The sequence below is a fragment of the Nomascus leucogenys genome, chromosome 11 (genome assembly GCF_006542625.1).
Source record: "Nomascus leucogenys isolate Asia chromosome 11, Asia_NLE_v1, whole genome shotgun sequence".
Lineage (NCBI taxonomy): Eukaryota > Metazoa > Chordata > Mammalia > Primates > Hylobatidae > Nomascus > Nomascus leucogenys.
The window spans coordinates 106,778,164-106,799,278 of NC_044391.1; the positions used below are offsets into that span (position 1 = coordinate 106,778,164).

At 47.7% G+C, this 21,115-nt stretch overlaps 1 protein-coding gene across 4 annotated transcripts in view; it reads right to left on the bottom strand.

Moving 5' to 3' along the window:
• Nucleotides 1–9,448: 9,448 nt before the first annotated feature.
• Nucleotides 9,449–21,115, bottom strand: part of IGF2BP2 (insulin like growth factor 2 mRNA binding protein 2) — a 183,952-nt gene continuing 172,285 nt past the window's right edge. For 2 of the 4 annotated variants that reach the window (XR_004032360.1, XR_004032359.1), the window contains 5 exons: nucleotides 18,704–18,778; nucleotides 15,711–15,842; nucleotides 13,357–13,470; nucleotides 11,653–11,934; nucleotides 10,083–10,888 (listed from right to left, as the gene is read on the bottom strand). Coding sequence is in view for 2 of the 4 variants with exons in the window: in XM_030822945.1 (XP_030678805.1) it covers nucleotides 11,842–11,934; nucleotides 13,357–13,470; nucleotides 15,711–15,842; nucleotides 18,704–18,778 (414 nt within the window). In the remaining 2 variants the exon portion in view is untranslated. Of the gene's footprint in view, nucleotides 11,935–13,356; nucleotides 13,471–15,710; nucleotides 15,843–18,703; nucleotides 18,779–21,115 lie in introns of all 4 variants that reach the window. The other 2 variants (XM_030822945.1, XM_030822946.1) reach the window with 2 other exon arrangements.

The window sequence follows — 21,115 nt, forward strand, 5'->3', positions numbered from 1 at the left end:
TATATATGGACACAAAAATTTCACATACACTTTTGTGAAGTAATACATATCCTTACTATACTGATAGTTTTATTTCAGTTTTTAAAAAAAATTAGGTTGTAACCACCAAGTTGATTTCTCTGTCCTCTAATGGACAGATAATGCAGAGAAGGAACATACCACTCTAAGTGACCTGACCGCAAGAAGCAAATTAGGTTTAAAACCATAAAGCTTGAGACCAAAAAACCATATATACTATGAGTATGAGGCTGTTTTGAGATGACTCCATCTAAATCTAGGAAAACAGCCTAGCAGCTTTGAGACTCTTGATGGAAATATGTGGTGGAAACAATCCTTAATCTTTAGGTTCTTAGATGGGCATTTCCTAAAATGTGTTAAGTAGAAGTCTTGTAACTTGTATAAAAAATATGAAATCCCAGCACTTTGGGGGCCATTGAGGCAGGAGAATTGCTTGAGCCCAGGAGTTTGAGACTAGCCTGGGCAAGACAGCAAGACCCCAATTTTTTTTTTTTTAAAGGATATAAAGCAAAGGGTCTGTGGGCCAATGAATATGTGTACCATGTCCTTTCCTCCTGGGGATGTATAACAAACATCATAAGAAGTTTGATATGAACGAGTTATGTCTTAACCTAGCATTTCCCAAAACTTGGACATTGAACCCTTTTCTATGAGACACCTGCGGAACTATTTTATGGAATACACTTAGGAAAGTGCCAGGAGAAGCAACAGAGAGAGTTCTTGGCAGTATGTACTTTAAGAACACACGAGGCAAACTTACCACTCCCCTTCCATGGCCTCCCAGCAACAACCCCCCTCATGGCGATCATAAAGTCTGATCCCACACTACCACCCTGTCGCCTTTTATTTTTATTTAATTATATCAGTAATAGGGGTTCATAAAAAATACTGATAAGGTAAAGAATGTTAATTCTGCAAATTCACAACCAGAGTTAATACCTCTTAACATAAACATTTGGGGCGGGTGCGGTGGCTCACACATGTAATCCTAGCACTTTGGGAGGCTGAGTTGGGCCAGTGACGAGGTCAGGAGTTCAAGACCAGCCTGACCAACATGATGACACCCCATCTCTACTAGAAGTACAAAAATTAGCTGGGTGTGGTGGTGGGCGCCTGTAATCCCAGCTACTGGGGAGGTTGAGGCAGGAGAATCGCTTCAGCCCAGGAGGCGGAGGTTGCAGTGAGCCGAGAGCACACCACTGCACTCCAGCCTGAGACTCTTGTCTCAAAAAAAAAAAAAAAGTAGGTATATATCCTGGCCTTCCCCCTTCATGGGTGTGTGAATACATGTACAGGCTTGTGTGTGTATATAACTTGTTATTAACAAATACAAAATTATATAAACGATTATATAATTCCTTTTCCACTGGAACATTTTCACGTCAATAAATATTTTAATTGCACAGTATTCCACTATATGGCTATAACATTTACTTAATCCAGTATTACTGAATATAACCTTGCACAATGTTTGGTTTATTCTAAGAAACTTAGCATTACAATTTCTGGGTTAAAAATTATGTATATTTTTTAAAATCAGGAAAAAGATAATTACCCATTGGTATTTTGGCTCACTTCTTCCAGCATGGGATGACTGCGTCTCCACTGATTTAAGTTTTATAACATTTTTCATGTGTGGCCTTCAGTTCATTCGAGGGGATTTAACACCATTTTAGTCAACAATTTTATCTTTCTTTCAACTACTTTACAAAAAAAACTTTTCTTATGGGGATTTCAAGACTTAGGCAAAATGGAACAGTACAGAAAATCCCCCTACCTGTGGTTTTGCTTTCCTTGGTTTCAGTTACTCTTGGTCAACTGTGGTTTGAAAACATTAAATGACAGTAACAGAAATAAACACTTTGTAAGTTTTAAATTGTACACCATTCTGAGTAACATGATAAAATCACTGTTCTGCTCTATCCTGGGTGGGACATGAATCATCCCTTTATTTTTATTTTATTTTTGAGACAGAGTCTGGCTCTGTCTCACCCAGGCTGGAGTGCAGTGGCGCAATCTCGGCTCACTGCAGCCTCTGCCTCCGGGATTCAAGCGAGTCTCTTGCCTCAGCCTCCCGAGTAGCTGAGACTGCAGGTTCCTGCCACCACGCCCGGCTAATTTTTGTATTTTTAGTAGAGATGGGGTTTCACCATGTTGGCCAGGCTGGTCTTGAACTTCTGACCTCGTGATCTGCCCACCTCAGCCTCCCAAAGTGCTGGGATTACAGGTGTGAGCCACCGCACCTGGCCTGCAATTATTTTTATTCTTAGACTATATTCCACTAGAGATTCGCAATGAAAATACTGTTTTAAAATCAAAATAATTTTTTCTCTGATTATGCTGTCAACTTGATACACAGTTGGATCCATTTTTTCTTCGTGAGGGACTTGCTTTTTGCTTTTGTTTTGTAGTTCTGTAAAATAAACACCAGTCCAAGAGCAAAAACTACACAAATGCATTCACAGTAGTTTTGCTGGCTTCACCCTGTTTCTTACCCTGTGTAGGTAATGTCTTATTCACCTACAACCTTTCCCTTTTTTTTTGGAGATGGGCTCACTCTTGCCTGTGCTGTAGTGCGGCGGCATGATTTCAGGTCACTGCAGCCTTGACTTCCTGGGCTCAGGCAATCCTCCCACCTCTGCCCCCCAAGTAGCTGGGATTACAGGTGCATGCCAACACATCTGGCTAATTTTTGTATTTTTAGTAGAGACGGGGTTTCACTATGTTGGCCAGGCTGGCCACAAACTCCTGACCTCAAGTGATCCACCCACCTTGGCCTCCCAAAGTGCTGGGATTACAGGTGTGAGCCACCAGATCCCCCAAAAAGCTATTGAAATAAAAATAATTATTTGAAAAATTAGCCAGGTGTGGTGGTGCATGCCTGTGGTCCTAGCTACTCAGGAGGCTGAGGTGGGAGGATTGCTTGAGCCCAGGAGGTAGAGGCTGCAGTGAGCCATGACTGTGCCACTGTACTCCAGCCTGGGCAACAGAGGAAGATGCTTTGTCCAAAGGGAAAATAAAAAGAATATAATTTTGTCTATGAAGTTTCCCCTCGTGCCAGCTGTTTCTGAGAGAGCAAGAGCTGTTAAGAACACTCAATTAGGGTTTCTAGAGACAATGACTTTATGTGGCTGATATGAGTTAGATTAGAAGAATGGGCTGGGCATGGTGGCTCACGCCTGTAATCCCAGCACTTTGGGAGGTCAAGGCAGGCAGATCACTTGAGGTCAGGAATTCGAGACCAGCCTGGCCAACATGGTGAAACCCTGTCTCTACTAATAATACAAAAATTAGCCAGGTGTGGTGGCGGGCGCCTGTAATCCCAGCTACTCGGGAGGCTGAGGCAGGAGAATCATTGAACTTGAGAGGCGGATGTTGCAGTGAGCAGCGATCGCACCACTGCACTCCATCCCCAGTGACAGCGCGAAATTCCGTCTCAAGAGGAAAAAAAAAAAACCAGAAAATTAACCTGTATGGGATGCATCTTCAATTTCTGTTCCTCAGTGCCTTAAGCGGAGTGAAGGGAGGAAATAAAAGGCAGCAGCAGGAATTGACAGTGAACATCCGGGGAATTTGCTAGCAGTGTTGTTAGTCGTCGTGGTAGTAGGTCAAAAAGTCTCCAGCAGGCCCCAAGACACAGAAGTTTGGATGCACATATGGTTTAGGCTGGTTTCTAGCCATCTAGAGTTGCGGGCTCCTTTCATAATAGAAACATGGAGATACCTCTGTGGCCCACATCCTTCCCCAGGGATGTAGGGATAAGACTAGGCCAGATGCTTTTCATACTCTTCAAGTCCTTCTCCCTTCCTTCTCTGTCTACTCAGCCATTTGGATCCCAATTGGTGCAAGCTTATTGATCTTCCCTGCCTATCCTTAGCAGCCCAGCGTTCTCTCTCACCCTTGCCTCCCGTCACTGTCAAGATGCCGTCTTCCTGTCTACAGCTAATCCTTTCCTGTGGTTCTTTGTTGAAACTCCTCCAAACTTCTATCAATTCTCCTTTTCTCCTATTTTAAATTCTCCCTCTATGCTGGAATCCTCTTCTGATCTGCAGCCAGCCTGTATCAGACCTTCCTTTCCAGAGCTCCATGTTCGAGGAACCAAGAATGGCACGGGGCAGAGCTGGAGGGTTGGGGGACAAACAAGACAAAAGGGATGTTCAGGCTTAGATTAACAGACCGCTACGCATCATAGAATTGCAAGGGCTTCCATCTAAGGTGGTAGGAAGGGGCTTTTGGAGTGATGTTGGCTAATGAATAAAACCTTTGTGGTTAAGCTAAATCTCCATTTAACAACTACTATTTTAGTGTAAAATCATGTGCAGTTAGGACTTTCTGGGATGTCAGACTGTCTTGTCAAGACTGGGATTTATAGCTGAAGAAATTAATACAAAGATTGTAGTGGTCTGAGCCCACATGTGAACAGTTCATCAGAGCCCAGTTCACACGCATGAAACTGTTCTTCCTCACTGTAAGGTGGAACAGGGCGCCGTCCTGTAAAGGATGGTCTCATGCTGGTGCTGCCCTCAGAAAACTCAAGAAAGTTGGGTCCAGTTGCAAAACAATCCAGTACTTGGGTTTCTTGGAAATGGGCTGCTGGGAGAAAAGTCCTTGCTTAGAAACAAAGCTAGCTGGTCTTGTTCCTGTCTAATCCCTCTTCATGTGGTCTCCTCTTCATTTCTGCAGCTCTAGGACACTTTATGGGTGCTTTGTACCAGGGCAAGTCAGACATCATGTCAGCACCCTTTTCTCTTTTCTTGCACATATTCAGAGACAAATAGTTTGGAAATGGGCACTTTAGAAGCTAAACCTGGAATTCTGCCACCCGTAATACAGGCCAAGCAATGAAATCTGATAGGTGGAGTCAAAGGGGTCCACTTTTGGAGGTTCCTGTGTCACTTCTCCCTCTCCCAGATGCCTCCTCAACCTGAGAGTCATCACCAAGTTCTTGGGCCTGTACTTCAAGCCCTTCCTTCAAAGATCTGCTATTCTAGGCCGGGCGCAGTGGCTCACGCCTGTAATCCCACTACTTTGAGAGGTCGAGGCGGGAGGATCACCTGAGGTCAGGAGTTTGAGACCAGTTTGGCCAACATGGTGGGACCCCGTCTCTACTAAAAATACAAAATTAGCCAGGCGTGGTGCCACATGCCTGTAATCCCAGCTACTCGGGAGTCTGAAGCAGGAGTATCACTTCAACCCGGGAGGCAGGGGTTGCGGTGAACCCAGATCGCACCACTGCACTGCAGCCAGGGCAAAAAGAGCGAAACTCCACTCAAAAAAAAAAAAAAAAAAAAAAAAAACTGCTGTTCTACCAGGTGCGGTGGCTCACACATGTAATCCCAGCACTTTGGGAGACCGAGTCAGGTGGATAACCTGAGATTAGGAGGTGGAGACCAGCCTGGCCAACATGGTGAAACCCTGTTTCTACTAAAAATACAAAAATCAGCCAGGCATGATGGCACGCTCCTGTAATCCCAGCTACTCGGGAAGCTGAGGCAGGAGAATCACTTGAACCGGGGAAACGGAGGCTGCAGTGAGCCAAGATCGCACCACTGCACTCCAGCCTGGGCAACAGAGCGAGACACTGTCTCAAAAAAAAATGTATTCTTGCTCATTTGCCGTGGATACCTCAATTAGGGAACAGCTTTCAGTAATGACCATGGTTGCCAAGAATCCCCCAGCTTCTCTTGGGCTGACTGGCACCTATGGCTTGTTTCTACCTTTGTGAGGGCAGTGGGCTTGAGTCCTAAATGGGGGAGGGCGAAGGTGGAGCCACAGGTACAGGGGCTTCTACTGGCCACACGAAGGGCCAGGCTGTCCCTTGTCCATATTCATGCCAACCACAGCAGTGAGAGTAACAGTAGGGGGGACAGCCGGACAGCTCCATGCCGTAAAACTTCAAAAGTCAAGTCAGCATCACTGAAATTGGAAATGAGAAAATGAGTGAGGACATCAGTGAGGAACACATTTTACACGGTATAGGGGGAATGTGGCTGCTCTGGAATCCCACCACTTCACCATCAACTGTCCCCGCTGTGCTATGAACTGTCATCCCAAAAAGCCTAACTGGCTACCTCTGGCAGTCAGTGTTAAATCTTTATTCCTAAGATCACTTGGACGCTTGGCAGCCATCTCTCGTAGGCTCCCCAAGTCTATGAACATAAGCTTATAAATGGAGCACGGCTTTTCTTGTCCAACCTTTGCACAGCACGTTGGTGGAAGTGCCAGGTCCAGCACCCACTCCTCAGTCCAAGGCTGATCCTGCCCTTCTGACTTCCCAGAACACAGGCATACCCTGTTTACTGAACTTTGCTTTACTGCACTTGAAGATACTGCGTTTTTTACAAATTGAACATTTGTGACAACCTTGGATCAAGCAAGCAAGTCTACTGGCATGTTTCCAACAGTGTGCTCACTTTGTATCTCTGTGTCACATTTTGGTAATTCTTGCAATATTTATTTCAAACTTTTTCATTATGATATTATCTATTATGGTGATCTGTGATCAGTGATCTCTGATATCACTTTTGTAATTCAGCACCACAAGCCATGCCCACGTGGCAAACAATCTATAAAGGTTGTGTGTGTTCTGACTGCTTCATTGACCTGCCATTCCCCATCTCTTTCCCTTTTCTTCTGGCCTTCCTATTCTCTAAGAAACAATATTGAAACAGGCCACTTAATAACCTTGTAATGGCCTCTAAGTGTTCAAGTGAAAGGAAGGGTTACACATCTTTTAAGTCAAAAGCAAGAAAAATGATGAAGCTTAGTGAGGAAAGCATGTTGATAGTTACAACAGGCTGAAAGCTGGGCCTTCTGTGCCAAACAGCCAAGTGAATACAAAGGAAAAGTTCTTGATGGAAATTAAAAGTGCTACTCCACTGAACACAGGAACAGCGAGAAAGTCAAACACCCTTACTGCTGACAGGGAGAAAGTTTGAGTGACCTGGATAAAAAAAAAAACCAATCACAAGATTCCTTTAAGGCAAAGCCTAGTCCAGAGCAAGGCCCTAACTCTCTTCAATTTTATAAAGGCTGAGAGAGGTGAGGAAGCTGCAGAAGAAAAATTGGAAGCTAGCAATGGTTGGTTCATGAGGTTTAAGCACAGAAGCTGTGTCTGTAATGCAGAAGTGCAAGGTGAAGCAGCAGGAGCTGTTGGAGAAACTGCAGCAAGTTAACTGAAAGATTTAGGATCCTTGATGAAGGTGGCTACACCAAACAACAGATGTTCAATGTTGATCAAACAGCCTTCTATAAGATGTCATCTAGGACTTTTATAGCTAAAGCGGAGAAGTCAATGTTTGGCTTCAGAGCTTCAAAGGAAGGCTGACTCTTAGGGGCTAATACAACTGGTAACTTTGCTGAAGGCAATGCTCATTTACCATTCTAAAAATCCTAGGACCCCTAAGAATGAGGCTAAATCTACTCTGCTTGTGCCCTAGAAATAGAACAACAAAGCCTGGGTGGCAGCACATCTGTTTACAGCATAGTTTACTGAATATCTTAAGCCCCCTACTGAGATTCAAATTATTACTGCTGACAACGTACCTGGTCACCCAAGAGCTGTACAAGGAGATGAATGTTTCCACGTCTGCTAACAACATCCATTCTGTAGCCCATGTATCAAGGAATAATTTCAACCTTCAAATCTTTTTTTTTTTTTTTTTGAGACAGAATCTCACTTTGCTGCCCAGGCTGGAGTGCACTGGCACAATTTCGGCTCACTGCAACTTCCACCTCCCAAGTCCAAGCAATTCTCCTGCCTCAGACTCCCAAGTAGCTGGGATTACAAGCGTGCACCACCACGCCTGGCTAATTTTTGTATTTTTAGTGGAGACAGGGTTTCACCATGTTGGCCAGGCTGGTTTCGAACTCCTGACCTAAGGTGATCTGCCTGCCCCAGCCTCCCAAAGTATTGGGATTACAGGCGTGAGCCACTGCACCCGGCCTCAAATCTTTTTAAATTTTTTTAAAAATTGGCCAGGCATGGTGGCTCATGCCTGTAATCCTAGCACTTTGGGAGGCCGAAGCAGGAGGATCACTTGAGGTCAGGAGTTCAAAACCAGCCTGGCCAACATGGTGAAACCCCGTCTCTACTAAAAATACAAGAAAAGTAGCTGGGCATGGTGGCAGGCGCCTGTAATCCCAGCTACTTGGGAGGTTGAGGCAGGAGAATTGCTTGAACCTGGGAGTGGAGGCTGCAATGAGTAGAGATCAGGCCACTACACTCCAGCCTGGGTGACAGAGCGAGACTCCGTCTCAAAAATAAAAATAAATGAAATTTCATAAGGCTACAGCTGCCATAGATAATGATTCTTCTGATGGATCTAAGCAAAGTAAATTGAAAAGCTGGAAAGGATTCACCATTCTCGGTGTCATTAAGAACATTTGTGATTCATGGAAGGAAGTAAAAATATCAATGTTAACAGGAGCTTGGAAGAAGTTGATTCCAACCCTCATGGATGATATTGAGGGTTCAAGACTTCAGTGGAGGAAATAACTGCAGATGTGGTGGAAACAGCAAGAGAACTACAAGTGGAGGCTGAAGATGTGACTGAATTGTACAATCTCATGATCAAACTTGAACGGATGGGCGGAGCTGCTTCTTAAGGATGAGCAAAGACACGTGGTTTCTTGAGATGGAATCTACTCTTGGTGAAGATGCTGTGAACATTATTGAAAGGACAACAAAGGATTTAGATTATTACATAAACTTAGTTGATGAAGCAGCGGCAGGGTTTGAGAGAACTGACTCCAATTTTGGGAGAAGTTCTGTGGATAAAGTGCTACATCAAACAGCATCACATGCTACAGAGAAGTATCTTGTGAAAGGAAGAGTCAATTGATGCCCCAAACTTCATTATTGTCTTATTTGAAGAAACTGTCACAGCCACCCATACCTTCAGCAACCACCACCCTCATCAGTCAGCAGCCATCAACACTGAGGCAAAACCCTTCACGAGCCGAGAGTATGACCTGCCTAAGGCTCAGATGACCGTTAGCATTTTTTTTTTTTAGCAATAAAGTACTTTTAATTAAGATATGTACACTGTTGGGCCGGGCACAGTGGCTCACGCCTGTAATCCCAGCACTTTGGGAGGCCAAGGCAAGCAGATCACGGGATCAGGAGATTGAGACCGTCCTGGCTAACACGGTGAAGTCCCGTCTCTAGTAAAAATACAAAAAATTGGCCAGGTGTGGTGGCACATGCCTGCAGTCCCAACTACTCGGGAGGCTGAGGCAGGAGAATTGCTTGAACCCGGGAGGCGGAGGTTGCATTGAGCCGAGATCGCGCCACTGCACTCCAGCCTGGGCGACAGAGCGAGACTCCGTCTCAACAACAACAAAAAAGTACACTGTTTTAGACATAATGCTATGACAAACTTAATACAGTGTAAACATAACTCACATGCAGTGAGACACTAAAGCATGCGTATGACTCATTTTATTGCAAAGTCTGCTTTACTGTGGTGGTCTGGAACTGAACCTGCGACATCCCTGAGGTGCGCCTGCACTTGATAGTGAGCTTCCCGTGGGGGCGTGAACTGCCGGGCATATTATCCTCCCCCTTTCCTCCACTTAAAAAGCAGCTTTGCCTGGCCAGGCTTGCAGTTCCTTAAGGACAGACTGGTCTTCTCTAGCTTGACATGCAGTCGATCCATCCCTCTAGCTCCGAGGTTCTGAAACTTCAGTGCGCACAGCAATCACCCAGAGGCCTTGCTGAAAAGGTTGGGGGGCCTCACCCCCAGGATTTCTAATTCAAGGTGGACCCCAAGAATCTACATTTCTAACAAGTTCCCAGGTGATAGCTGATGCTGCTGGTCTGGGGACTACACTTTGACCACTGATCTAGTTTAGCTTCTCCCAAAGACTCTCCTGGGCAAAACCGGCTTTCTCAGAGCAGCTGTGTGGATCCTGGTCACATCTACCGCCTGTCTGCCCAGGTCCCTCAGAGCTAGGACTCAGCTGACACCTGGGATGAGGCAATGCTTAGTAAAATAAAACACCAAGACACCAGGATCTTGTTAGCTGGATATATTTCTTTTTTCTTTTTTTTTTCTTTTTTTTTTTTTTTTTTTTTTGTCACAGAACACTGTTTGCAGTAGAGGAAACTGGCATTGCAGTCTGGTGGTATAATGGCTTGTCCACATAAACCAGTACATGTTCATCCTTTAGCGCAAAAAGCCCTAATGGCGCGTACCCTATTAAAATTCAGGACATCTCCAATATTATCTCTCTCTGTTTTTCTTTGTCATCTTTTTTTTTTTTTTTTAAATAAACATTTTCAAGGTTTGTCCAAAAGAAGGCCATATAGGTTCTTGGCTAGCGGAAGACAATTCAGAACAGCTGTTGCACACTTGGACTGTCACCTTCTCCAGGCTGGCAGTTGATATCTTATTTTTTTTCCAACTCATTTTTATTAAAAAAATAAAAAAATGCTCCAACTATCAGTTTTACAAAATCTCTAAGGGAAACACAAGAGCAAGGTGCTGAGGTAAAAAACACCTGAGGTAGCTTTTTCTGTGTGTTTTTTTCATTAAAAAAATCTGTAAATTTAACGCCCTGGGCCAACAACCTTGGTAAATTTCTACTTTCCTCCACATTTTTTTTTTAAAGAAAGAAATCATTTTGCTGAATATTGATGGCTTATACACCAAAATGCAAAAAGACAAAATACATTCTTTCATTGTGGAATTTTTTCTTTGTTTGGTTGACTGGTTGGTTTGATGGGTTCCTGTTTTCCTCTTCCAAAACGCTAGGACAAGTACCATTGACTCTTGTTCTTTTGAGTAACCAAGTGTAAGTTGAGGCTGGTTTGTGTGTTTCGCTTTTGTTCCTTTTGTGTGATGTGATACTCAGAGCACTGCTTTGCCTGGGGGGGGGGGGGGGGGGGCGGTGCGTAAGATACGGGATTGAGATGGAGGGATGAGGAAATTCAAAGAATGGAGATGGACAAGGGGAGGGGAGGGAGGGGAGAGATAAACAGAGAGAGACAGAGAATTATATAGCAGTATGCAAAAAACCAGTTTAAAACCTGTGAAGCAAAGAGAAATGGGTGTATGAGCTAGACAGGCATGAGGAGTGACAGAGTTTCCTCTTCAAGGAGACGGTATCCCTTCTGTTGACATACACAGGTGATCCAGAACTGCTGTGAGTGTCCTTCCGACGAGATTTCCCTCTGGGTAAATTTTGTGTGGGTGGCCTCAAAGCTCCTCTCTACACTGTGAGACCCCCCAAAGAAAGACTTTATTCTTTAAAGTCTAGAAAAGCCTGCTTTCTCTTTAAAAAGAAAAAAAAATTAATAATTGATTAAAAATTGGAGTTAGTTGAGTTATTTGATATATTATTTCTAAAATATATTACCGCTGCAGGCACCCTGTGTAACCCACAGGCCACATATCTTAACATCTTCCCTTTCTAATATGTACACACATGTACAGAGACGATTTGCCACAAAAAAAGGGTGTGCATTTTGCTTGGCTTTGAACATGTTCACCTATGTTAGTTCAACTAAAAGGGATAGCGTCGTGGGAGTTAAGGAGAGATCCGAGTGGATGGTGAAGTGGATGGCTGAAGCCTGCAGAAGCCCTGGGAGGCGGGAGGCGGGGCTCGGTGGTTCTGGCAAACCTGGCTGACCTTCCCCACCCCTCCTCGGCCCCTGGGGTTCTCAGGGCCTCTGCAGAGTCCCTGGCCGCCTCCGCAGACTTCTCATTCCTCAGATGGTCTTTGGTTTGCTCCCGATCTGGCTGGCTGTGTTTGGTCTCATTCTGTCAGGTGTTGGAAGGGCTACATTCATCCGTTGTTTTGCTGGTGCCTGTGGGAGCCTCACTTGCTGCGCTGTGAGGCGACTCCCTGAGGGTATTTCTGCTCCTGCTGCTTCACCTGTTGTACAATTTCCCTGATCTTGCGCTGTGCAGTCTGCAGCAAGGGAGAGAAGGGAGAGGAGGGGACAGGGGAAAAAAGGAACCCAGTTCTGAGGACAAACGGCAGGGGAGGCTCTGGGGCTTGGGGACGAAGGGTGGAATGTTCAGACAAGCATCATCTACTCCCACCCCCGCACCTTACTCCGGGCCCTTTTCTGCCTGGAAGTAAGTGGCAGAGGTCCCCCCTCCACTCCCACCCCAAGGTCCAGAGTAAGGGGATGGGACTCCGGCAGCTTCCAGTTCGCTGCTGGACGGACAGGCCAGGAAGCAGAAGCAGGGCGCCAGCAACAGGGGGCCGTGCAGAGTCAGATGCTGCACTTGGGCTCCCGTGCTGCTCCCGCCCCCGTTCTACAGCGGCTAGGAGGGCATGAGTGTGATGGACAGGGGAGGGAGGGAGGAACTGAGCCCAGATGCTCTACCCCGAATAGCTGGAGCACACACATGAACCCCCACCTGTCCCCTCACCCAGCTCAGCACTGTCCCTGCAGGCAGCTCCCTGCAAACTGAACTCCTGTAGGAACCGGCCGTTCAGACACATTCCCAGGGCACTGAGGAGCTGAGCTGGGAGACAGCAGACAGGGGCGTGGCCAGGGACTCTGACTGCAGAAGACCCAACTGAGAATTTCAAAGGGCACTGGGCGGGGGGGGGTGTGTGTGTGGGTGGCGGGGGATCCACAGTGTGGCAGGTGCCTTTTCCTGGACCATCAGGTCTCTTGGCACAGGCACAAGTGTTGGGAGAGCAGGCTGACAGCTTAGACAAACCTTCAGTGTCTGCTTACAGCAAGTACACTGTCTTCACTGGTTTAGGACAAAGACCAGGAACACTCTCCCCAAAACTCAATTTACAAAAGCATCAAAGAGAAAGAGGCCAGGTGCTGGCCTTTCCCAATGAAAGAGAAGCAGCTGTGTGGAGGTGCAGTATTTTGATAGGTGGGTTGTGGTGAGACGGAAGAGGAGGAGGAGAGAGAAATGAGAAACAAGGCTCTCTTGCCGTGAGCATGTAGCCTTTCATAGTGAGTGCTCAGGCTTTCCGGGAGGAATCCAGAGAGTGGGCTTGCCTGGCTCCCAGTGGGGAGGCTGGGACTGAGGCCTGAGGAGAGAGGGTGAGGGAAGCTGAGACCATGCCCTTAAGCACTGCAGGGGGCTTGGAACCTGCGTGGCTTTGCTTAAGCGTTTAACTCTCCACTCTTCCCCAAGCTCCTAGCATACATACCTCGAGGATGACAGTGGAGAGAAGTGTGAAACAACATCCCCTGCCCCGTGGGCCATCCCTGAAGAGCCAGGAAGAACCAGGGAGAGGTTCCATCTTGGCAAGGATCGGTGCTCAGGGCCTGTGGCCACCTGACAGGCCACCAGTAGCTTAGCAGAGAATTGAAAAGAGACTTGCAGGAGAGACAGGGCCCTCACAGCACAGTACCTGGCTAGCAAAGAAGTGCCCGATAATTCTGACGATCACTTCCTCATTTTCATCTGGCGTTTGGTCACGAGGCACGATGACTTCTGCACTGGTTAAGTTCTGCAGTTCATTCACCTGGGAAGGGAGAAACGGCAATGGGTTGGATAGGTTCCCTCCCTGTCAACGTGGTGGGCTCAGGATGGAGTGAGTGGCCAAGAGGTGGAGTAGGGGAAGGAGGAGGGCTGGACTCTGCTCTCCTTTCCTTTCATCAAGGACACCCCGGGGGCTCCTCTGCCCCTGGGCACATGGGGCCATGTTGGTTGGGCCCTGACAGGCTCAATGACAGGGAGAGGGAGTCCAGCCACAGATTCCTGGGGTTGCTTCTGAGGCGAAGTTCTCTTATTCTGGAGTTCCCATCGATGCAGGCCTGCACATGCTCACAGAGACCCCAGGCTTTCCCATAAGCCCCCCACTCCCCACCCCTACCCTGTAAGATCATTCCTCCTGGACATGCTCTCCTGGGTGCTATGAGCCCAAACTTCCTCTTGGTTAACTTTCCCTGCGAATCAGCCCTGCTGTTCCCTCCTCCTGATTTTCACTCCTGCCACCAAGTCTTGCTCATGCTGTTCCTACCCTTGCATTGCTGTCCTCTCTCCCGGCCACTGGATCCCACCCCAGGCCCACCTCCATGGAGTCTCCAGCCCATGCTGAGCTCCTCATGTCTCCAACCACTGCCTGCATTGTTTCTCCTCCCCGCTGCCTCACTGGGCCTGTTTCCCGACAGGACTGCACGCTTCCTGAGGGCTCAGACCCCATCCTCCAGCCCTCTGGCCTGATGCTGAGCTCACAGGTGGGTTCAGCATGTGCTTTAGGGGAAACCTGAAAGTCTGGAGGATGCAGAGAATTCAGTGACTGGTTCTGAAATAGCCAAACAGGACACCCAGGGGCTCAGGATTCTACTCCCTGCTGATCCATCTGCTTTCTTTTGCCTCCTACATTCCAGCTCCGCCTAAAGCGCACTGTGTGCCCTGGAGCGCCGACTACATTCTGGAGACAGGGAATCATCTGATTCCACACCGCTCCATTCTTTCGTAGAAAGCTGACTCATCATATCTAGAAATTGGTTTTGAATTCCGTTTAAGAGTTTCTATGTAAAGAGCTTTACAGCTGGGTGCGGTGGCTCACGCCTGTAATCCCAGCACTTTGGGAGGCTGAGGCGGGCAGATCACCTGAGGTCGGGAGTTCAAGACCAGCTTGACCTGACCAAAATGGTGAAACCCCATCTATACTAAAAATATAAAAAATTAGCTGGGCGTGGTGGCAGGTGCCTGCAGTCCCAGCTACAGGAGGCTGAGGCAGGAGAATCACTTGAACCAGGGAGGTGGAGGTTGCAGTGAGCAGAGATGGCGCCACTGCACTCTAGCCTGGGTGACAAGAGCGAAACTCTGTCTCAAAAAAAAAAAAAAAAAAAAGCTTTACAAAAACAGCAAATAACACACATATACATATACACACATACACACTCAGGACTCAAGAGACCCCCCCACCCCCTCACCCCCCGCCAAGTTCCTGCCACCCAACACTGTTACTTTGCCAGCCAGCCTGCACTAGGCTTTACTGGAACTTCTCGGTGGTTATCTCCCCACCCAGGTCAGTAAGTCACATTCCAGAACATACCTGGGTCTGCAGACCACCTGCTCATTCCAACAAGCTTCTGGCACTTTTCAAACTACACTGCGTTTGTTCGTGCCACCTTCCGGTAAAAAATGCAGATGATCTTTCAAAAAACAATCTCCTCCTTGCCCACCCTCCTACTGCTAAACTAGCTCCCCTATAGCCACGTTTGGGAAACAGCCAGAAGATGGAGCCTGCGGAGGGAGAGTTAGGGACTGGAGGCATCTGTCAGGAGGGCTGAGAGTCAGAAGAGTGCAGGGCACAAGCCTGAGTGACATCCAGGGAAGGTGGTGGTCTGCCAAGCGGGTTAGCATCTCTCTCGGTGGGACTCCCCCCTTTCCGATTTTAATGGTTGCTATGTGTGGGTATAAAGGGGGCAGAAGACAGCCTCTCTGTTTTCAGGGAGTGGAGGCCTTCATTTACCATGGAGCCAAGATGCGTATTACTGGGCACAGGAACGTGGTGTTTTTGGTGCTGGGCTTACAGCAGCATGGATTAGGGGCCCTAAGTTGTGGAGTGAAGCCGATGACATTTTTGTCCTTGGGATCCTCATGCCTCAAAGGGCTCAGATGCCAGGAGAGCCTTAGTTTGTCTGACTGTACATTGGGAGAGAAGGCGCCAGGGGGAGACTGAGGGAACTCAGGCAAGGCCAGAGCGGGGAATCTGACCCAGGTGATGAAGCGAGCCCGGAGCACACTTACGGTCTTGCCACCTTTGCCAATCACCCGGCCAGCTGTGGAAGAGGGCACTCTGATATGCGCTTCCAGCTTCACTTCTTCTTTGGGGTTAAAGAAGTTTTCCTCTTTCAGTTTCCCAAAGATCCGTCCCTGGGCCTGAGAGAGCAAGACATGACTAATGACTCTCAGTCAGCCAGCAGCCAGCCACTTCATCAGTGCTGCGGAGGGCACTGGAGAATCCAGACAACGGGTCAGTCCCATTTCCACACTCCCTGGGACACACAGGAAGCTGCGCGCCCCAGCCTCCGCTCTCTCACACACCTGGGGGGCGCTGCTCCCGCCACGTCCGATGGCTGCACTTTGAAAAATGTGCATGGGCATTCATGTTTTGGTGGTTTGCACAAGACTGCCTCCTCTAGGAAGCTTTCTGTGTGTCAGGGCTAAGAGGATGGCTGAGGGGATGGAACTCTATGTCTTATTTCCATATTATCACCTATAAATGTTCGCTTGATTGACTGAATTTGTTCAGGGGATTCTTAACTCCCATCAACCACAGGGTCATACCCCTGGTTAGTAAAGGATGGAGGTGATGGTGGTGGTAATGGGATTTGAGGAGCCTGATGTTGCTTTTTTAATTAAAAAAATTTTTAATGGAGAACAGGGTCTTGCTCTGTGCCCAGGTTGGAGTGCAGTGGCACAATCATAGCTCCTGTTTTCATTTTTTTTTTTTTTTTAGAGACGAGGTCTCACTATGTTGCCCAGGTTGGTCTTGAACTCATGGCCTCAAGTGATCTTCCCACCTTGGCCTCCCAAAATGCTGGGATTACTGGTGTGAGCCACTACATTCAACATGATCTTTCTTTTTGATGTCTAACTCCAAAGGCAGAGGAGCCAAGAACCTATTTTTCTTTTTTTTTAAGTGAAAAAGAACCACAGCTTACAATGTTTTTCTTTCTTTACTTAAAATATTGAGATATAACTTACATAATCTGAAAGTCACCATTTTAAAGTATACACTTCAGTCCAGGCGTGGTGGCTCACACCTCTAATCCCAGCACTTTGGGAGGCCAAGGTGGACAGATTGCTTGAGGCCAGGAGTTCAAGACCAGCCTGGTCATCATGGTGAAAACCCATCTCTACTAAAAATACAAAAATTAGCCAGGTGTGGGGGCATGCGCCTGTAATTCCAGCTACTCGGGAGGCTGAGGCACAACAATCACTTGAACCCGAGAGATGGAGGTTGCAGTGAGCCGAGATCACACCACTGCACTCCAGCCTGGGTGACAGAGGGAGACTCCGTCTCAAAAAACTAAAAACTAAAAAAAAAAAAAAGTATCCATTTCAGTGGTCAGTATGTTGTGCAATCATCACCATTATCTATTCAGAACATTTCCACACTATTCCCCCAGATAAAAACCTCATAACTATTGGCAGTTAGTTCCAACTCCTCCTATTCTCTGGCAACTGCCAATCTACTTTCTGTCTCTATGGACTGGCCTATTCTGGACATTTCATATAAATGAAATCATTTCACACGTGGCCTTTATTTATTTTGAGACAGTCTTGCTCTGTCACCCAGGCTAGAGTGCAGTGGCATGATCACAGCTCACTGCAGCCTTGAGCTTCTGGGTTCAAGTGATCCTCCTGCCTCAGCCTCCCAAGTAGCTGGGACTACAGGTAGAAGCTACCACACCCAGCTACTTAAAATTTTTTTTGTAGAGATGGGGGTCTCACTGTGTTGCCCAGGCTGGTCTCAAATTCCTGGGCTCAAGCAGCCCTCCTGCCTTGGCCTCCTAAAGTGTTGGGATTACAGGAATGAGCCTCTACACCTGGCCTATATGGGGCTTTTGGTGTCTGACTTCTTTTACTTCGTGTGATGGTCACCCATGTTGCACCATGCATCAGTACTTCATTCCTTTCTGTGGCTGAGTAATATTCTTTTTTTTTTTTTGAGACGGAGTCTCGCTCTGTCGCCCAGGCTGGAGTGCAGTGGTGCAATCTTGGCTCACTGCAAGCTCCACCTCCCGGGTTCACGCCATTCTCCTGCCTCAGCCTCTCCGAGTAGCTGGGACTACAGGCGCCTGCCACCACACCCGGCTAACTTTTTTGTATTTTTTTTTAGTAGAGACGGGGTTTCACCATGGTCTCGATCTCCTGACCTCGTGATCCACCCACCTCAGCCTCCCAAAGTGCTGGGATTACAAGCGTGAGCCACCGCGCCCAGCCGAGTAATATTCTGTTAAATGGATATTCCACATGTTGTCCAATACTGAGTTAAAGGGTTACTGTTTTTTGTTATCTTTTTCTTTTCGTTAGAGATGAGGTCTTGCTATATTGCCCAGCCTGTTCTCAAACTCCTGGGCTCAAGGGATCCTCCTGCCTCTGCCTCCTGAGTAGCTGGAACTATAGGCGCATGCCACCACCTGCTACCCCTGGCTGAGGCTATTGCTTTTGAGCAGTTCCACATGTGTGAATTTCCTCTTCTCAGCTACATTTTAAATATTTTTAATGATAAGGATTGTACTTTTATAAATAAATAAGTATGTGTTTCTCACTTTTAGAAAGCTCAAGTTATAATTTTCCTAGGGAAGAAAAAAAGGCAAAAACAAAACAAAGCAAAACACACCTCACCAAAGAACTTCCAACAAACCATGCTACTTCCCCTTACACCTGTGTTAGTCCTCCATCGCTGGAAGGGTAGAAATGACTAAATGAGCCGGAGACATCCATCCTCAAAACCAGGGCTAAGGGATCAGAGGTGCCAAAGGAGGGGCCACTCGAACTGGGCACCAACAGATGATCTACTTTTCCATGGGAGGGAAGGGAAAGAGGGCTTCCCAGCAGAGGGCAAACGTGCAGAAGGAACAGCCAGGGACGACAGGGTGAGCCGGAGCCCGGTGGGCAGTAGCAGGGAGGGAAATGGAGGCTGGGCCTCCAAAGAAGAGCCTTGAATGTGCCTCTGAGGTGGCTGCTCTGTGCCCAGAGCCTGCAGGGCTGAAGTGTCCCTTGGCACTAACCTTGAACTGGGCTTCCGGTGGCCCGGTGATGATGACCATCCTTTCGCTGACGTCTGGGCCTTCCGCAGGGGCGATCTGTGGTTCACAGGAGAGGAAAACGCTGATGCTCGGCTGCATTCCCCGGCCCCTCTTTCTTGTCTAAGTGGACGGCAAGCATACCAGCAGGAGATTCCAGGTCTTGCTTCTGCCGTTACCCCTGGCTCTGTCTGATGCCATGCTGCCTCCACCGTGTTCTTAGGAAGTCATGACTGTAATGCTCAGTATCAAACTTGGGTTTTTGGCCACCCAGGGACAGTCAGACACAGGCCAGTAGTTACTGCCTGTGTCTGTCCCGAGCACCAGCTGTGACAGGCCTCCTCTCACTGAGTTTTAGGAAATAGCCAGGGAGTCAAAAGCTCTAGGAAGAGGGACGTGTAGGCTCTGCCAACCCACCTAGGGCCCAAAGGGAAGGAAGGACAGGTCCACCAAGGTGTTAAATTGGAGTCGAGCTTGCAGCAAAGGTGTCTCTGGTTCTAATTCTCAGCTCACGGGGGTAGTCAGCTGCAAGTGACAATTGAGTTAGAGTATGTGTGGTCAAGACGGCTTCCTCCACGGCAAATGGGTCATAAGTAAAACAGCAGCAGAGCAGAAATGGAGGCACGTTGGTTCTAGTCCTGGCTCTGCAAATTCCTCCCCTCACTGTGCCTCCATTCCCTCATCTGTGAAACACGGGGGCTGGGCCCAGCAAGCTCCAAATCTCCTCTCACTTTCTCGCCCAGGCTGGAGTGCAGTGGCATGATCTCAGCTCACTACAACCTCTACCTCCTGGGTTCAAGTGTGTCTCCTGCCATAGCCTCCCAAGTAGCTAGGACTACAGGTGTCCGCCACCACACCCAGCTAATTTTTGCATTTTTAGTAGAGATGGGGTTTCACCATGTTGGCCAGGCTGGTCTCAAAGTCCTCCAAAGAAGAGCTCAAGTGACCTCAAGTGATCCGCCCACCTTGGCCTTCCAAAGTGCTGGGATTACAGGTGTAAGCCACTGCGCCCAGCCTCCTTCTCTCAGTTTCTGTGAGTTCAGGTTCTCTTGTAACATGATTAAAACCCTGGGCTGAGGAGGCATTTTTGTTAGAGAGATCCTTGTTACGTATTTGTTTCTGCATGCCCTGTTTTATTAAAAAAAAAAAAACTTCAGCTAAAAATAAATACAAAATTAAAACTTATTAACACAGTGTAGCAAAATTAAATGTCATTAAAAGTAAAATGAGGCCAGGCGCGCAGTGGCTCACACCTGTAATCCCAGCACTTTGGGAGGCCGAGATGGACAGATCACCTGGGGTCAGGAGTTCGAGACCAGCCTGGTCAACATGGTGAAACCCCGTCTCTACTAAAAACACAAAAATTAGCCAGGTATGGTGGTGCATGCCTGTAGTCCCAGCTACCTGGGAGGCTGGGGCAGGAGAATCACTTGAACCCAGGAGGCGGAGGTTGCAATGAGCCGAGATCAAACCACTGCACTCCAGCCTGGGCGACAGAGCGAGACTCCGTCTTAAAAAAAAAAAAAAAGTAAAATGAGTGCACATCAGGCATTTAGGATCGTAAGGATGAGCCAAGACTGAGGTCAGAATACACACATCTCATAAGGTCCTACACACCTGCCCCAGGTTGGCCACAGATGCAGTTCTAAGCTAAGAGCAAATACGAAACAAGAAACATGATCAATGACAGGGACATCACGTTCTAAGGCAAAACCGAAGTAGGGATTCAAGGGAGGCACCATTCCTGAGACTAGGTCTCAAGAAAGATCTGTTTAGTGAAATAGGATTCACCGTCGGTGTTGCATTTGTGCTTGGATCACCTCTGGACCACTGTGTCACTCAGGCTCCTCCAGGAAGACCTCCACCTCCAGAGGGTTCAATGTGGTTTCCCCTCAGTGTGTGCTATAAGCCAGCTTCCATCCATGAGCCTCAGGATCCAGGGTGGCTGCCCCTGCTTTACTGTGAGTACACAGCCAAGACATGCTCAGACCCTGTCCCGCTCTGGAAGGAGGGACCCCTTCATGGGATCTGCAAAGAGTTCTCTGGCCGCGACTCCTTGGTGGATGAGGATAAATGTGAGACTCAGGTGACCAACAGCTGAGCTTCTTGGGGGACTTCCTTTGCTGTGGGCAGCCATTTCTTGGCAGGGCCTTGGCCAAAAAACACAGATCTGAGTGTGTCCAGGGGTCTGACACCCTCTGGCAGATCACACAGAGCCTGGCCATTGAGACTTCTGGCAGGATCCCTTGACTCTACTTTGAGATCCATACCTGGCATTAAACCTGGTCCTTATCTCTGAGTAAGTAAGAGAGAGCAGATCATGGCTGTGTGGTTCCCAGCTCCTACCACCACCCAAACCGAGAAGGGCGAATGGCTGATTCATGATTCACGCTGACC